General features: G+C 45.1%; 1 protein-coding gene across 1 annotated transcript in view; it reads left to right on the plus strand.

Moving 5' to 3' along the window:
• LOC130306431 (F-box/WD repeat-containing protein 2) overlaps window positions 1-17,633 on the plus strand; it is a gene marked incomplete at its 3' end in the record, with an annotated part of 65,570 nt that extends 47,937 nt beyond the window's left edge. Inside the window, 2 exon segments of the mRNA XM_056552097.1 lie at window positions 16,528-17,037; window positions 17,439-17,633. Coding sequence (XP_056408072.1) covers window positions 16,548-17,037; window positions 17,439-17,633 — 685 coding nt within the window.
• Window positions 17,634-19,662: the final 2,029 nt, after the last annotated feature.

The following is a 19,662-nucleotide window of genomic DNA, read 5'->3' on the forward strand; positions in this document are numbered from 1 at the left end:
GGCTTGTCCCCTACGAACGAATGCTGGCGAAGATGCAAACACACTGGTTCACTGTCTCACTTGTGGTGGTCATGTCCGGCTATAGCAGATTTCTGGACAGAGGTGGGGCGACTCATAGACCTGATCTTGGGTGAGAAGGTACAACTGACCCCACAATTCGGACTTTTAGGCCTACCATACCAGGGAGCTACACTGCACAAACATTTTCTTTTAGCCCATTTGTTGGCAGCAGCAAAACTTTTGATCCCATTGCACTGGAGACAGCCTAACGCCCCAACATTACATGAATGGCTAGCTAAAGTGGGTACTATTTGTAGATTGGAAGAATTGTCCAGTTGGAGTAATCACTCTTATGATAAATACATCAAGACGTGGTATCCCTGGCTACATTATAGAGGCGAAACACAGTTCAGTACAGATGCCACAAGTACTAGTTCGGAATAGATACAATATTAACTTTATGACACAGACTTCCGACTGCCGTGCCTATTCCCCCCCCCCACCTCCCCTCCCTTGTCCCCCTCCTCCCCTCCCTTGTCCCCCCCCCCTCTTCCCCTCCCTTGTCCCCCCTCCTCCCCTCCCTCGTCCCCCCCCTCCTCCCCTCCCTTGTCCCCCCCCCTCCTCCCCTCCCTTGTCTTGTCCCCCCCTCCTCCCCTCCCTTGTCTTGTCCCCCCCTTCTCCCCTCCCTTGTCCCCCCCTCCCTTCCCTTGTCCCCCCTTCCCTTGTCCCCCCTCCTTCCCTCCCTTGTCCCCCCTCCTTCCCTCCCTTGTCCCCCCCTCCCTTGTCCCCCCTCCTCCCTTCCCTTGTCCCCCCCTCCTCCCTTCCCTTGTCCCCCCTTCCCCTCCCTTGTCCCCCCCTCCTCCCCTCCCTTGTCCCCCCTCCCTTCCCTTGTCCCTCCCTTCCCTTGTCCCCCCCTTCCCCTCCCTTGTCCCCCCTCCTTCCCTCCCTTGTCCCCCCCATCCTCCCCTCCCTTGTCCCCCCCTCCTCCCCTCCCTTGTCCCCCCCCCCTTCTCCCCTTTTTCCTCTCTTAACTCTTCTCTTCCTGACTTTTTTTCTTCTTTCTTCCTCTTTTCTGTATTCAGTGCTCTTAATGATTCTGATTCATCTTGGATTATTATTTAGATAATTTTCTGTTTTAAAGTTGAGTTGGTGTGATCTGGAAAACGTATTTATACTACCGCTTCAAAGCCGCTTTGGAGGCTAGGAAGGACCCCCAGATGACAACATATAATCTATTATTATCACATTTATGGGCTTGAAGGTACCAATACTAGACATGTAAACTGAGCCAGGACAGTAGTATAACCTTGTTTGAACAAATCAAATGCTCTGTACCTATTGTTCAAAGCCTGCTTTGATTTACTGTTTTACATCTTTGTTATGACATTATTGAAAATCTAAATAAAGAATTGGATAAAAAAATGTGCCAAACAATACCCCAAAAATGTGCACTACAACCAAAATAAATGTGTGAAGGCTGTAGGTGCTGTGAAATGTCAATGTGCATTGAAAAAGATCCAAAAGAAAAAAGTCTTTATGGATCTAAAGAAAATATATAAAAGGAACCAAAAATGTATAAAATGAGATGCTAGAATACAAGCAATGTATAGCAAAAGAAGGCCGGCATTGCTAAAAGGCCCAACCATAGATCTTGTGTAATGTCAGCCACCGGAGGCTGAGCCCGCACTGAAGGCTCCATGGCCACACGTCTATGTGGGGCCGCGTCATTGCGTATTCCCAGAGCGCTGCGGGTAGTATGTGGTGACGTGGCTCAGTGACCACTATAGACCCCAATAGACACGGTGACCCTGTGATCAAACGTAACGTGAAACGCACCTTTGGGTGGCGTTCTCTGTGACCTACAGGTAATGGTGCTGATGGGTTCATTCACCCCTGGGGGAGGCCGTCGTTCCTCCGACCTCGCATTGTTCTTCTGTTTTATTCTCCATTTTCTCCAACCAGCAGATTCTATCATTATTCTGTGGATCTTTTTTCCATGTTCTTTGTGCTTTTTTTAAATATGATTTTAAATGCCTTCTTCAATAAAGAGTATGTTATTTGAAATCAGTGAAGTCTACCATTTATTTATTTGTAGGATATAAATAAATAATATATATATATATAAGCGTTGGTAATATATAGCGCCGCTCTCCAGTTATAGGGCATCACTACCTCTTTAATGACCTATCATGTACTTCTTACACTTCAGCCTTATATGGTCTCAAATATCGTGTACATGTGACTCTTCATGCCCTCTCTCTATATATATAGGAAATATCATGTACATGTGACTCTTCATGCCCTCTCTCTCTATATATATAGGAAATATCATGTACATGTGACTCTTCATGCCCTCTCTATATATATAGGAAATATCATGTACATGTGACTCTTCATGCCCTCTCTATATATAGGAAATATCATGTACATGTGACTCTTCATGCCCTCTCTATATATAGGAAATATCGTGTACATGTGACTCTTCATGCCCTCTCTATATATAGGAAATATCGTGTACATGTGACTCCTCATGCCCTCTCTATATATATATAGGAAATATCATGTACATGTGACTCTTCATGCCCTCTCTATATATAGGAAATATCATGTACATGTGACTCTTCATGCCCTCTCTATATATATGAAATATCGTGTACATGTGACTCCTCATGCCCTCTCTATATATATGAAATATCGTGTACATGTGACTCCTCATGCCCTCTCTATATATAGGAAATATCGTGTACATGTGACTCCTCATGCCCTCTCTATATATAGGAAATATCGTGTACATGTGACTCTTCATGCCCTCTCTATATATAGGAAATATCGTGTACATGTGACTCTTCATGCCCTCTCTATATATAGGAAATATTATGTACATGTGACTCCTCATGCCCTCTCTATATTTAGGAAATATCATGTACATGTGACTCTTCATGCCCTCTCTATATATAGGAAATATCATGTACATGTGACTCCTCATGCCCTCTCTATATATAGGAAATATCATGTACATGTGACTCTTCATGCCCTCTCTATATATAGGAAATATCATGTACATGTGACTCCTCATGCCCTCTCTATATATAGGAAATATCATGTACATGTGACTCTTCATGCCCTCTCTATATATAGGAAATATCGTGTACATGTGACTCCTCATGCCCTCTCTCTCTCTCTCTCTCTCTCTCTCTATCTATATATATATAGGAAATATCATGTACATGTGACTCTTCATGCCCTCTCTCTATATATATAGGAAATATCATGTACATGTGACTCTTCATGCCCTCCCTCTCTATATATATAGGAAATATCATGTACATGTGACTCTTCATGCCCTCTCTCTATATATATAGGAAATATCATGTACATGTGACTCTTCATGCCCTCCCTCTCTATATATATATAGGAAATATCATGTACATGTGACTCTTCATGCCCTCTCTCTATATATATAGGAAATATCATGTACATGTGACTCCTCATGCCCTCTCTATATATAGGAAATATCATGTACATGTGACTCTTCATGCCCTCTCTATATATAGGAAATATCGTGTACATGTGACTCTTCATGCCCTCTCTATATATAGGAAATATCATGTACATGTGACTCTTCATGCCCTCTCTATATATAGGAAATATCGTGTACATGTGACTCTTCATGCCCTCTCTATATATAGGAAATATCGTGTACATGTGACTCTTCATGCCCTCTATATATATAGGAAATATTATGTACATGTGACTCCTCATGCCCTCTCTATATATAGGAAATATCATGTACATGTGACTCTTCATGCCCTCTCTATATATAGGAAATATCATGTACATGTGACTCCTCATGCCCTCTCTATATATAGGAAATATCATGTACATGTGACTCTTCATGCCCTCTCTATATATAGGAAATATCATGTACATGTGACTCCTCATGCCCTCTCTATATATAGGAAATATCGTGTACATGTGACTCTTCATGCCCTCTCTATATATAGGAAATATTGTGTACATGTGACTCTTCATGCCCTCTCTATATATAGGAAATATCGTGTACATGTGACTCCTCATGCCCTCTCTCTCTCTCTCTCTCTATCTATATATATATATATAGGAAATATCGTGTACATGTGACTCCTCATGCCCTCTCTATATGAAATATCGTGTACATGTGACTCCTCATGCCCTCTCTATATGAAATATCGTGTACATGTGACTCCTCATGCCTTCTCTCTCTATATGAAATATCGTGTACATGTGACTCCTCATGCCCTCTCTATTTGAAATATCATGTACATGTGACTCTTCATGCCCTCTCTATATATAGGAAATATCGTGTACATGTGACTCTTCATGCTCTCTCTATATATAGGAAATATCGTGTACATGTGACTCCTCATGCCTTCTCTCTCTATATGAAATATCATGTACATGTGACTCTTCATGCCCTCTCTATATATAGGAAATATCGTGTACATGTGACTCCTCATGCCCTCTCTATATGAAATATCATGTATTTGTGACTCTTCATGCCCTCTCTATATATAGGAAATATCGTGTACATGTGACTCTTCATGCTCTCTCTATATATAGGAAATATCGTGTACATGTGACTCTTCATGCTCTCTCTATATATAGGAAATGTCGTGTACATGTGACTCCTCATGCCCTCTCTATATATATGAAATATCGTGTACATGTGACTCCTCATGCCCTCTCTATATGAAATATCATGTACATGTGACTCTTCATGCCCTCTCTATATATAGGAAATATCATGTACATGTGACTCCTCATGCCCTCTCTATATGAAATATCATGTACGTGTGACTCTTCATGCCCTCTCTATATATAGGAAATGTCATGTACATGTGACTCCTCATGCCCTCTCTATATATAGGAAATATCATGTACATGTGACTCCTCATGCCCTCTCTATATGAAATATCATGTACATGTGACTCCTCATGCCCTCTCTATATATAGGAAATATCATGTACATGTGACTCTTCATGCCCTCTCTATATATAGGAAATATCGTGTACATGTGACTCCTCATGCCCTCTCTATATGAAATATCATGTACATGTGACTCTTCATGCCCTCTCTATATATAGGAAATATCGTGTACATGTGACTCCTCATGCCCTCTCTATATATAGGAAATATCGTGTACATGTGACTCCTCATTCCCTCTCTATATATAGGAAATATTGTGTATATGTGACTCCTCATGCCCTCTCTATATATAGGAAATATTGTGTACATGTGACTCCTCATGCCCTCTCTATATATAGGAAATATCGTGTACATGTGACTCTTCATGCCCTGTCTATATATAGGAAATATCGTGTACATGTGACTCCTCATGCCCCCTCTATATGAAATATCGTGTACATGTGACTCCTCATGCCCTCTCTATATGAAATATCGTGTACATGTGACTCTTCATGCCCTCTCTATATATAGGAAATATCGTGTACATGTGACTCTTCATGCCCTCCCTATATATAGGAAATATCATGTACATGTGACTCCTCATGCCCTCTTTATATATAGGAAATATTGTGTACATGTGACTCCTCATGCCCTCTCTATATATAGGAAATATCGTGTACATGTGACTCTTCATGCCCTCCCTATATATAGGAAATATCATGTACATGTGACTCCTCATGCCCTCTTTATATATAGGAAATATTGTGTACATGTGACTCCTCATGCCCTCTCTATTTGAAATATCATGTACATGTGACTCTTCATGCCCTCTCTCTCTATATGAAATATGGTGTACATGTGACTCTTCATGCCCTCTCTATATATAGGAAATATCGTGTACATGTGACTCTTCATGCCCTCTCTATATATAGGAAATATCGTGTACATGTGACTCTTCATGCCCTCCCTATATATAGGAAATATCATGTACATGTGACTCCTCATGCCCTCTTTATATATAGGAAATATTGTGTACATGTGACTCCTCATGCCCTCTTTATATATAGGAAATATCATGTACATGTGACTCCTCATGCCCTCTCTATATATAGGAAATGTCATGTACATGTGACTCCTCATGCCCTCTCTATATATAGGAAATATCGTGTACATGTGACTCCTCATGCTCTCTCTATATATATGAAATATCGTGTACATGTGACTCCTCATGCCCTCTCTATATATAGGAAATATTGTGTACATGTGACTCCTCATGCCCTCTCTATATAAATGAAATATCGTGTACATGTGACTCCTCATGCCCTGTCTATATATAGGAAATATCGTGTGCATGTGACTCCTCATGCCCTCTCTATATATAGGAAATATTGTGTACATGTGACTCCTCATGCTCTCTCTATATATAGGAAATATCGTGTACATGTGACTCCTCATGCCCTCTCTATATATAGGAAATATCGTGTACATGTGACTCCTCATGCCCTCTCTATATATAGGAAATATCGTGTACATGTGACTCCTCATGCCCTCTCTATATATAGGAAATATTGTGTACATGTGACTCCTCATGCCCTCTCTATATATAGGAAATGTCATGTACATGTGACTCTTCATGCCCTCTCTATATATAGGAAATATCGTGTACATGTGACTCCTCATGCTCTCTCTATATATAGGAAATATTGTGTACATGTGACTCCTCATGCCCTCTTTATATATAGGAAATATTGTGTACATGTGACTCCTCATGCCCTCTCTATATATAGGAAATATCGTGTACATGTGACTCTTCATGCCCTCTCTATATATAGGAAATATCGTGTACATGTGACTCTTCATGCCCTCTCTATATATAGGAAATATTATGTACATGTGACTCCTCATGCCCTCTCTATATTTAGGAAATATCATGTACATGTGACTCTTCATGCCCTCTCTATATATAGGAAATATCATGTACATGTGACTCCTCATGCCCTCTCTATATATAGGAAATATCATGTACATGTGACTCTTCATGCCCTCTCTATATATAGGAAATATCATGTACATGTGACTCCTCATGCCCTCTCTCTCTCTCTCTCTCTCTCTCTCTCTCTCTATCTATATATATATAGGAAATATCATGTACATGTGACTCTTCATGCCCTCTCTCTATATATATAGGAAATATCATGTACATGTGACTCTTCATGCCCTCCCTCTCTATATATATATAGGAAATATCATGTACATGTGACTCTTCATGCCCTCTCTCTATATATATAGGAAATATCATGTACATGTGACTCTTCATGCCCTCCCTCTCTATATATATATAGGAAATATCATGTACATGTGACTCTTCATGCCCTCTCTCTATATATATAGGAAATATCATGTACATGTGACTCCTCATGCCCTCTCTATATATAGGAAATATCATGTACATGTGACTCTTCATGCCCTCTCTATATATAGGAAATATCGTGTACATGTGACTCTTCATGCCCTCTCTATATATAGGAAATATTATGTACATGTGACTCCTCATGCCCTCTCTATATATAGGAAATATCATGTACATGTGACTCTTCATGCCCTCTCTATATATAGGAAATATCATGTACATGTGACTCCTCATGCCCTCTCTATATATAGGAAATATCATGTACATGTGACTCTTCATGCCCTCTCTATATATAGGAAATATCGTGTACATGTGACTCCTCATGCCCTCTCTCTCTCTCTCTCTCTCTCTCTCTATCTATATATATATAGGAAATATCGTGTACATGTGACTCCTCATGCCCTCTCTATATGAAATATCGTGTACATGTGACTCCTCATGCCCTCTCTATATGAAATATCGTGTACATGTGACTCCTCATGCCTTCTCTCTCTATATGAAATATCGTGTACATGTGACTCCTCATGCCCTCTCTATTTGAAATATCATGTACATGTGACTCTTCATGCCCTCTCTATATATAGGAAATATCGTGTACATGTGACTCTTCATGCCCTCTCTATATATAGGAAATATCGTGTACATGTGACTCTTCATGCTCTCTCTATATATAGGAAATATCGTGTACATGTGACTCCTCATGCCCTCTCTATATATAGGAAATATCATGTACATGTGACTCTTCATGCCTTCTCTCTCTATATGAAATATCATGTACATGTGACTCTTCATGCCCTCTCTCTATATAGGAAATATCGTGTACATGTGACTCCTCATGCCCTCTCTATATGAAATATCATGTATTTGTGACTCTTCATGCCCTCTCTATATATAGGAAATATCGTGTACATGTGACTCTTCATGCTCTCTCTATATATAGGAAATATCGTGTACATGTGACTCTTCATGCTCTCTCTATATATAGGAAATGTCGTGTACATGTGACTCCTCATGCCCTCTCTATATATATGAAATATCGTGTACATGTGACTCCTCATGCCCTCTCTATATGAAATATCGTGTACATGTGACTCCTCATGCCCTCTCTCTCTATATGAAATATCGTGTACATGTGACTCCTCATGCACTCTCTATATGAAATATCATGTACATGTGACTCTTCATGCCCTCTCTATATATAGGAAATATCATGTACATGTGACTCCTCATGCCCTCTCTATATGAAATATCATGTACATGTGACTCTTCATGCCCTCTCTATATATAGGAAATGTCATGTACATGTGACTCCTCATGCCCTCTCTATATATAGGAAATATCATGTACATGTGACTCTTCATGCCCTCTCTATATGAAATATCATGTACATGTGACTCTTCATGCTCTCTCTATATATAGGAAATGTCGTGTACATGTGACTCCTCATGCCCTCTCTATATATAGGAAATATCGTGTACATGTGACTCCTCATTCCCTCTATATATAGGAAATATCGTGTACATGTGACTCCTCATGCCCTCTTTATATATAGGAAATATCGTGTACATGTGACTCCTCATGCCCTCTCTATATGAAATATCATGTACATGTGACTCTTCATGCCCTCTCTATATATAGGAAATATCGTGTACATGTGACTCCTCATGCCCTCTCTATATGAAATATCATGTACATGTGACTCTTCATGCCCTCTCTATATATAGGAAATATCGTGTACATGTGACTCCTCATGCCCTCTCTATATGAAATATCATGTACATGTGACTCCTCATGCCCTCTCTATATATAGGAAATATCATGTACATGTGACTCTTCATGCCCTCTCTATATATAGGAAATATCGTGTACATGTGACTCCTCATGCCCTCTCTATATGAAATATCATGTACATGTGACTCTTCATGCCCTCTCTATATATAGGAAATATCGTGTACATGTGACTCCTCATGCCCTCTCTATATATAGGAAATATCGTGTACATGTGACTCCTCATTCCCTCTCTATATATAGGAAATATTGTGTATATGTGACTCCTCATGCTCTCTCTATATATAGGAAATATCGTGTACATGTGACTCCTCATGCCCTCTCTATATGAAATATCATGTACATGTGACTCTTCATGCCCTCTCTATATATAGGAAATATCGTGTACATGTGACTCCTCATGCCCTCTCTATATATAGGAAATATCGTGTACATGTGACTCCTCATTCCCTCTCTATATATAGGAAATATCATGTACATGTGACTCCTCATGCCCTCTCTATTTATAGGAAATATTGTGTACATGTGACTCCTCATGCCCTCTCTATATATAGGAAATATCGTGTACATGTAACTCTTCATGCCCTGTCTATATATAGGAAATATCGTGTACATGTGACTCCTCATGCCCCCTCTATATGAAATATCGTGTACATGTGACTCCTCATGCCCTCTCTATATGAAATATCGTGTACATGTGACTCTTCATGCCCTCTCTATATATAGGAAATATCGTGTACATGTGACTCTTCATGCCCTCTCTATATATAGGAAATATCGTGTACATGTGACTCTTCATGCCCTCTCTCTCTATATGAAATATGGTGTACATGTGACTCTTCATGCCCTCTCTATATATAGGATATATCGTGTACATGTGACTCTTCATGCCCTCTCTATATATAGGAAATATCGTGTACATATGACTCTTCATGCCCTCCCTATATATAGGAAATATCATGTACATGTGACTCCTCATGCCCTCTTTATATATAGGAAATATTGTGTACATGTGACTCCTCATGCCCTCTCTATATATAGGAAATATCGTGTACATGTGACTCTTCATGCCCTCCCTATATATAGGAAATATCATGTACATGTGACTCCTCATGCCCTCTTTATATATAGGAAATATTGTGTACATGTGACTCCTCATGCCCTCTCTATTTGAAATATCATGTACATGTGACTCTTCATGCCCTCTCTCTCTATATGAAATATGGTGTACATGTGACTCTTCATGCCCTCTCTATATATAGGAAATATCGTGTACATGTGACTCTTCATGCCCTCTCTATATATAGGAAATATCGTGTACATGTGACTCTTCATGCCCTCCCTATATATAGGAAATATCATGTACATGTGACTCCTCATGCCCTCTTTATATATAGGAAATATTGTGTACATGTGACTCCTCATGCCCTCTTTATATATAGGAAATATCATGTACATGTGACTCCTCATGCCCTCTCTATATATAGGAAATGTCATGTACATGTGACTCCTCATGCCCTCTCTATATATAGGAAATATCGTGTACATGTGACTCCTCATGCTCTCTCTATATATATGAAATATCGTGTACATGTGACTCCTCATGCCCTCTCTATATATAGGAAATATTGTGTACATGTGACTCTTCATGCCCTCTCTATATATAGGAAATATCGTGTACATGTGACTCCTCATTCCCTCTCTATATATAGGAAATATTGTGTACATGTGACTCCTAATTCTCTCTCTATATATAGGAAATATTGTGTACATGTGACTCCTCATGCCCTCTCTATATAAATGAAATATCGTGTACATGTGACTCCTCATGCCCTGTCTATATATAGGAAATATCGTGTGCATGTGACTCCTCATGCCCTCTCTATATATAGGAAATATTGTGTACATGTGACTCCTCATGCTCTCTCTATATATAGGAAATATCGTGTACATGTGACTCCTCATGCCCTCTCTATATATAGGAAATATCGTGTACATGTGACTCCTCATGCCCTCTCTATATATAGGAAATATTGTGTACATGTGACTCCTCATGCCCTCTCTATATATAGGAAATATCGTGTACATGTGACTCCTCATGCCCTCTCTATATATAGGAAATATCGTGTACATGTGACTCCTCATGCCCTCTCTATATATAGGAAATATTGTGTACATGTGACTCTTCATGCCCTCTCTATATATAGGAAATGTCATGTACATGTGACTCTTCATGCCCTCTCTATATATAGGAAATATTGTGTACATGTTACTCCTCATGCTCTCTCTCTCACTCTCTATCTATCTATCTATCTATATAAATATATATATCTATCTATATATATATATATATATATATATATATGGTGTACATGTGACTCCTCATGCTCTCTCACTCTCTCTATATATATATATGGTGTACATGTGACTCCTCATGCTCTCTCACTCTCTATCTATATATATATGGTGTACATGTGACTCCTCATGCTCTCTCACTCTCTATCTATATATATATGGTGTACATGTGACTCCTCATGCTCTCTCACTATCTATATATATATATATGGTGTACATGTGACTCCTCATGCTCTCTCTCTCTCACTCTCTATCTATATATATATATATATGGTGTACATGTGACTCCTCATGCTCTCTCTCTCTCACTCTCTATCTATATATATATATATGGTGTACATGTGACTCCTCATGCTCTCTCTCTCTCACTCTATCTATATATATATGGTGTACATGTGACTCCTCATACTCTCTCTCTCTCACTATCTATATATATATATATATATGGTGTACATGTGACTCCTCATGCTCTCTCTCTCTCACTCTCTATCTATATATATATATATGGTGTACATGTGACTCCTCATGCTCGCTCTCTCTATCATATATATATACCCTCTCTCTATGTAGGAAATACGGTATGTACATGTGATCTCTCTCTCATGTGATGGGTGCAGGTCTGCTATCATGTGATCTGTGCCCCCTCTCGTGACGAGTGCGGGTCTGCTGTCATGTGATCGGTGCTCCCTCTCATGTGACGGGGGCAGGTCTGCTGTCATGTGATCGGTGATCCCTCTCATGTGACGGGGGCAGGTCTGCTGTCATGTGATCGGTGCTCCCTCTCATGTGATGGGGGCAGGTCTGATGTCATGTGATCGGTGATCCCTCTCATGTGACGGGGGCAGGTCTGCTGTCATGTGATCGGTGCTCCCTCTCATGTGACGGGGGCAGGTCTGCTGTCATGTGATCGGTGCTCCCTCTCATGTGACGGGGGCAGGTCTGCTGTCATGTGATCGGTGCTCCCTCTCATGTGACGGGGGCAGGTCTGATGTCATGTGATCGGTGATCCCTCTCATGTGACGGGGGCAGGTCTGCTGTCATGTGATCGGTGCTCCCTCTCATGTGACGGGGGCAGGTCTGCTGTCATGTGATCGGTGCTCCCTCTCATGTGACGGGGGCAGGTCTGCTGTCATGTGATCGGTGCTCCCTCTCATGTGACGGGGGCAGGTCTGCTGTCATGTGATCGGTGCTCCCTCTCATGTGGCGGGGGCAGGTCTGATGTCATGTGATCGGTGCTCCCTCTCATGTGACGGAGGCAGGTCTGATGTCATGTGATCGGTGCTCCCTCTCATGTGACGGAGGCAGGTCTGCTGTCATGTGATCGGTGCTCCCTCTCATGTGACGGGGGCAGGTCTGATGTCATGTGATCGGTGCTCCCTCTCATGTGACGGGGGCAGGTCTGCTGTCATGTGATCGGTGCTCCCTCTCATGTGACGGGGGCAGGTCTGATGTCATGTGATCGGTGCTCCCTCTCATGTGACGGGGGCAGGTCTGCTGTCATGTGATTGGTGCTCCATCTAATGTGGCGGGGGCAGGTCTGCTGTCATGTGATCGGTGCCCCCTCTCATGTGACGGGGGCAGGTCTGCTGTCATGTGATTGGTGCCTCCTCTAATGTGACAAGGCGGGTCTGCTGTCATGTGATTGGTGCTCCCTCTAATGTGACGGGGGCAGGTCTGCTTTCATGTGATCGGTGCTCCCTCTCATGTGACGGGGGCAGGTCTGCTGTCATGTGATCGGTGCTCCCTCTAATGTGACGGGGGCAGGTCTGCTGTCATGTGATTGGTGCCTCCTCTAATGTGACAAGGCGGGTCTGCTGTCATGTGATTGGTGCTCCCTCTAATGTGACAGGGGCAGGTCTGCTTTCATGTGATCGGTGCTCCCTCTCATGTGACGGAGGCAGGTCTGCTGTCATGTGATCGGTGCTCCCTCTCATGTGGCGGGGGCAGGTCTGATGTCATGTGATCGGTGCTCCCTCTCATGTGACGGAGGCAGGTCTGATGTCATGTGATCGGTGCTCCCTCTCATGTGACGGAGGCAGGTCTGCTGTCATGTGATCGGTGCTCCCTCTCATGTGACAGGGGCAGGTCTGATGTCATGTGATCGGTGCTCCCTCTCATGTGACGGGGGCAGGTCTGCTGTCATGTGATCGGTGCTCCCTCTCATGTGACGGGGGCAGGTCTGATGTCATGTGATCGGTGCTCCCTCTCATGTGACGGGGGCAGGTCTGCTGTCATGTGATTGGTGCTCCATCTAATGTGGCGGGGGCAGGTCTGCTGTCATGTGATCGGTGCCCCCTCTCATGTGACGGGGGCAGGTCTGCTGTCATGTGATTGGTGCCTCCTCTAATGTGACAAGGCGGGTCTGCTGTCATGTGATCGGTGCTCCCTCTCATGTGACGGGGGCAGGTCTGCTTTCATGTGATCGGTGCTCCCTCTCATGTGACAGGGGCAGGTCTGCTGTCATGTGATCGGTGCTCCCTCTAATGTGACGGGGGCAGGTCTGCTGTCATGTGATTGGTGCCTCCTCTAATGTGACAAGGCGGGTCTGCTGTCATGTGATTGGTGCTCCCTCTAATGTGACAGGGGCAGGTCTGCTGTCATGTGATCGGTGCTCCCTCTCATGTGACGGGGGCAGGTCTGCTGTCATGTGATCGGTGCTCCCTCTCATGTGGCGGGGGCAGGTCTGATGTCATGTGATCGGTGCTCCCTCTCATGTGACGGAGGCAGGTCTGCTGTCATGTGATCGGTGCTGCCTCTCATGTGACGGGGGCAGGTCTGATGTCATGTGATCGGTGCTCCCTCTCATGTGGCGGGGGCAGGTCTGCTGTCATGTGATCGGTGCTCCCTCTCATGTGACGGAGGCAGGTCTGCTGTCATGTGATCGGTGCTCCCTCTCATGTGATGGGGGCAGGTCTGATGTCATGTGATCGGTGATCCCTCTCATGTGACGGAGGCAGGTCTGCTGTCATGTGATCGGTACACCCTCTCATGTACCGGGGGCTGGTCTGCTGTCATGTGATCGTTGTCCCCTCACATGTGACGGGGGCAGGTCTGCTGTCATGTGATTGGTGCCCCCTCTCATGTGACAAGGCGGGTCTGCTGTCATGTGATTGGTGCTCCCTCTAATGTGGCGGGCCGGTCTGCTGTCATGTGATCGGTACACCCTCTCATGTGACGGGGGAACGTCTGCTGTCATGTGATCGCTTCCCCCTCTCATGTGACAGGGTCTGTTCTGCTGTCATGTGATCGCTGCCCCCTCTTGTTGTGGGGAAAATCTGCTGTCGTGATCGGCGCCCCCTCTCATGTTGTCATGTGATGTGTCTTGGGGGTCACTATGGGTTTTGTACTGTCATGTGATGTCTTGGGGGGTCTTTATAGGTCTTGTACTGTCATGTGATGTGTCTTGGGGGTCACTATGGGTCTTGTACTGTCATGTGATGTCTTGGGGGGTCTTTATAGGTCTTGTACTGTCATGTGATGTGTCTTGGGGTCACTATGGGTTTTGTACTGTCATGTGATGTCTTGGGGGGTCTTTATAGGTCTTGTACTGTCATGTGATATGTCTTGGGGGTCACTATGGTTCTTGTACTGTCATGTGATGTGTTTTGGGGTCACTATGGGTCTTGTACTGTCATGTGATGTGTCTTGGGGGGTCACTATGGGTCTTGTACTGTCATGTGATATGTCTTGGGGGGTCACTATGGTTCTTGTACTGTCATGTGATGTGTCTTGGGGTCACTATGGGTCTTGTTCTGTCATGTGATGTGTCTTGGGGTCACTATGGGTCTTGTACTGTCATGAGATGTGTCTTGGGGGGTCACTATGGGTTTTGTACTGTCATGTGATGTGTCTTGGGGTCACTATGGGTCTTGTACTGTCATGTGATGTCTTGGGGGGTCTTTATAGGTCTTGTACTGTCATGTGATGTGTCTTGGGGGTCACTATGGGTCTTGTACTGTCATGTGATATGTCTTGGGGGTCACTATAGTTCTTGTACTGTCGTGATGTGTCTTGGGATCACTATGGGTCTTGTACTGTCATGTGATGTGTCTTGGGGTCACTATGGGTCTTGTACTGTCATGTGATGTGTCTTGGGGGTCACTATGGGTCTTGTACTGTCATGTGATGTGTCTTGGGGGTCACTATGGGTCTTGTACTGTCATGTGATGTGTCTTGGGGGTCACTATGGGTCTTGTACTGTCATGTGATGTGTCTTGGGGGTCACTATGGGTCTTGTACTGTCATGTGATGTCTTGGGGAGGTCTTTATAGGTCTTGTACTGTCATGTGATGTCTTGGGGAGGTCTTTATAGGTCTTGTACTGTCATGTGATGTGTCTTGGGGGTCACTATGGGTCTTGTACTGTCATGTGATGTGTCTTGGGGGTCACTATGGGTCTTGTACTGTCATGTGATGTCTTGGGGAGGTCTTTATAGGTCTTGTACTGTCATGTGATGTGTCTTGGGGGTCACTATGGGTCTTGTACTGTCATGTGATGTGTCTTGGGGGTCACTATGGGTCTTGTACTGTCATGTGATGTGTCTTGGGGGTCACTATGGGTCTTGTACTGTCATGTGATGTGTCTTGGGGGTCACTATGGGTCTTGTACTGTCATGTGATGTGTCTTGGGGGTCACTATGGGTCTTGTACTGTCATGTGATGTCTTGGGGAGGTCTTTATAGGTCTTGTACTGTCATGTGATGTGTCTTGGGGGTCACTATGGGTCTTGTACTGTCATGTGATGTCTTGGGGGGGTCTTTATAGGTCTTGTACTGTCATGTGATGTGTCTTGGGGGGTCACTATGGGTTTTGTACTATCATATAATGTGTCTTGGGGGTCACTATGGGTCTTGTACTGTCATGTGATGTGTCTTGGGGGTCACTATGGGTTTTGCACTGTCATGTGATGTGTCTTGGGGGTCACTATGGATTTTGCACTGTCATGTGATGTGTCTTGGGGGTCACTATGGGTCTTGTACTGTCATGGCGGGTCTGCTGTATTTGACCTGTTACTTGTATTCTTTCTTCTAGCCTGCAGCTCCTGTAAACTTATGGAGAAGAAGGATTTTGAGACATGGCTTGAGAACCTTTCAGCGTCGTTCTTCACACTCACTGACCTGCAGAAAAATGAGACCCTGGATCACCTGATCAGCCTGAGCGGCGCTGTGCAGCTGCGTCACCTGTCCAATAACCTGGAGACTCTGCTGAAACGCGACTTCCTGAAGCTTCTTCCCCTGGAGCTCAGCTTCTACCTACTGAAATGGCTGGACCCCCAGACCCTGCTCACTTGCTGCCTGGTGTCCAAGCAATGGAACAAGGTGATCAGCGCCTGCACGGAGGTATGGCAGATGGCGTGCCGCGGCCTGGGATGGCAGATTGACGAAGCTGTGCAGGACACACTGCACTGGAAGAAGGTTTACCTGAAGGCTGTCGTACGTATGAAGCAACTGGCCAACCATGAAGCCTTCCAGACCGCGTCCCTCATTGGACACAGCGCCAGAGTATATGCACTTTATTATAAGGACGGCCTCCTATGTACAGGTAAAGGGAATGAGTGGGGCCCCGGGCGATCCTGGCTGTCATCCCGGGCCTTAGTGAGGGGGGGCACCCATCTGACAGATGGTGTACTGATGTCTGGGTTCTGTAAGGGTATGTTCACACGGACGGAGATTCAGACTTGCAGCCGGCTCCGGCGGTAGGACCATTGACTGCGCCGTCACCATTGACTGCTATGTCCGCCGCTGAAATTCCACAGTGTGAACGGGTCTCGCGGAGACCCATTCACACTAATGTTAAGTTCACACCGCAGAATTCCACGGGAATTCCGTAGTGTGAACATACCCTAACTTATACAGACTGGGGTCTGTTTATGTAGATTGGTGTCAGCGTAGGGTGGGAGGGTGGAATACACTATACTGATGTCTGCTTCTCGTGCGCTGCAGGTTCTGATGACTTGTCTGCAAAGCTGTGGGACGTGAGCACCGGCCAATGTGTCTACGGTATCCAGACACACACCTGCGCTGCTGTCACCTTTGATGAACAAAAGCTTGTGACCGGCTCATTCGATAACACTGTGGCCTGCTGGGACTGGAGCTCAGGGGCCCGAACACAGCACTTCCGGGGCCACACTGGTGCAGGTAAAACATACATATCATTATTATTATTTTGCAGCAGACATACTTCTTATATATGGCACCATCTTGGTCTGCTGAAGTTTAGAGTGAGAACAAAGAACCACTCCTCAATCCATACACCTAATATTCCTCTCCATCCACCCAGACCCCTCCCCTTCATCCACCCAGACCCCTCCCCTTCATCCACCCAGACCCCTCCCCTTTATCCACACAGGCCCCTCCCCTTCATCCACCCAGACCCCTCCCCTTTATCCACACAGGCCCCTCCCCTTTATCAAAGGCCCTCCCCTTCATCAACCTAGGCCCCTCCCCTTCATCCACCTATACCCCTCCCCTTCATCCACCTATACCCCTCCCCTTTATCCACCTAGACCCCTCTCCTTTGTCCACCCAGGCCCCTCCCCTTTGTCCACCCAGGCCCCTCCCCTTTATCCAAGGCCATCCCCTTGATCCACCTAGGCCCCTCCCCTTCATCCACCTAGACCTCTCCCCTTCATCCACCTAGACCCCCTCCCCTTCTTCCACCTAGACCCTCCTCTTCATCCACATAGACCCCTCCCCTTCATCCACCCAGACCCCTCCCCTTCATCCACCTAGACCCCTCCCCTTCATCCACCCAGACCCCTCCCCTTCATCCACCCAGGCCACTCCCCTTTATCCTAGGCCCCTCCCATTCATCCACCTAGACCCCTCCCCTTCATCCGTCCAGGCCCCTCCCCTTTATCCACACAGGCCCCTCCCCTTTATCAAAGGCCCTCCCCTTCATCAACCTAGGCCCCTCCCCTTCATCCACCTATACCCCTCCCCTTCATCCACCTATACCCCTCCCCTTCATCCACCTAGACCCCTCTCCTTTGTCCACCCAGGCCCCTCCCCTTTGTCCACCCAGGCCCCTCCCCTTTATCCAAGGCCATCCCCTTGATCCACCTAGGCCCCTCCCCTTCATCCACCTAGACCCCTCCCCTTCATCCACCTAGACCCCCTCCCCTTCTTCCACCTAGACCCTCCTCTTCATCCACATAGACCCCTCCCCTTCATCCACCCAGACCCCTCCCCTTCATCCACCTAGACCCCTCCCCTTCATCCACCCAGACCCCTCCCCTTCATCCACCCAGGCCACTCCCCTTTATCCTAGGCCCCTCCCATTCATCCACCTAGACCCCTCCCCTTCATCCGTCCAGGTCCCTCCCCTTCATCCGTCCAGGCCCCTCCCCTTCATCCGTCCAGACCCCTCCCCTTCATCCATCCAGACCCCTCCCCTTCCTTTGTCCAGATCCCCCCCATATCCCTCCTCTTCATCCCCTCCATACTCCTGCCATTTATCCTCCATACCTCTCCACTTCTTTCTCCCGTACCCCGTCCCCTTCATCCACCCATACCCCATCGCTTCACCCCTCCCCCCATACAGCCATGTCCCTCGACTTCATGGACTCATGCCCCTCCCCCTCATCCACCCAGATCCCTCCCCCTCATCCACCCAGACCCCTCCCAATCATGCACCCATGCCCCTCCCCTTCATTCACCTATGCCCCTCCCCTTCCCCATTCCCCTCCCTTTTATCCCCTCATCCACCCATGCCCCTCCCCCTCATAACCCCTGCCCCTCCCCCTCATCCACATCTCCCTCCCTTGGTTTGCAACCATACTATCTCTATATGATCAGATCCATTACATCATGGAGTCTATTCTGTAACAAAGCTTCTTCCTTCACTCAATGTAAGAAATAGAAAGCAGTGGGAACATAATGGACTGTGCTTGTCTATAGAGCTGACAATCTGTAGGAGCGGCTGGTGTATGTAAGAAATAGAAAGCAGTGGGAACATAATGGACTGTGCTTGTCTATAGAGCTGACAATCTGTAGGTGCGGCTGGTGTATGTAAGAAATAGAGAGCAGTGGGAACATAATGGACTGTGCTTGTCTATAGAGCTGACAATCTGTAGGTGCGGCTGGTGTATGTAAGAAATAGAAAGCAGTGGGAACATAATGGACTGTGCTTGTCTATAGAGCTGACAATCTGTAGGAGCGGCTGGTG

This window comes from Hyla sarda, unplaced genomic scaffold, assembly GCF_029499605.1.
Source record: "Hyla sarda isolate aHylSar1 unplaced genomic scaffold, aHylSar1.hap1 scaffold_1372, whole genome shotgun sequence".
NCBI lineage: Eukaryota > Metazoa > Chordata > Amphibia > Anura > Hylidae > Hyla > Hyla sarda.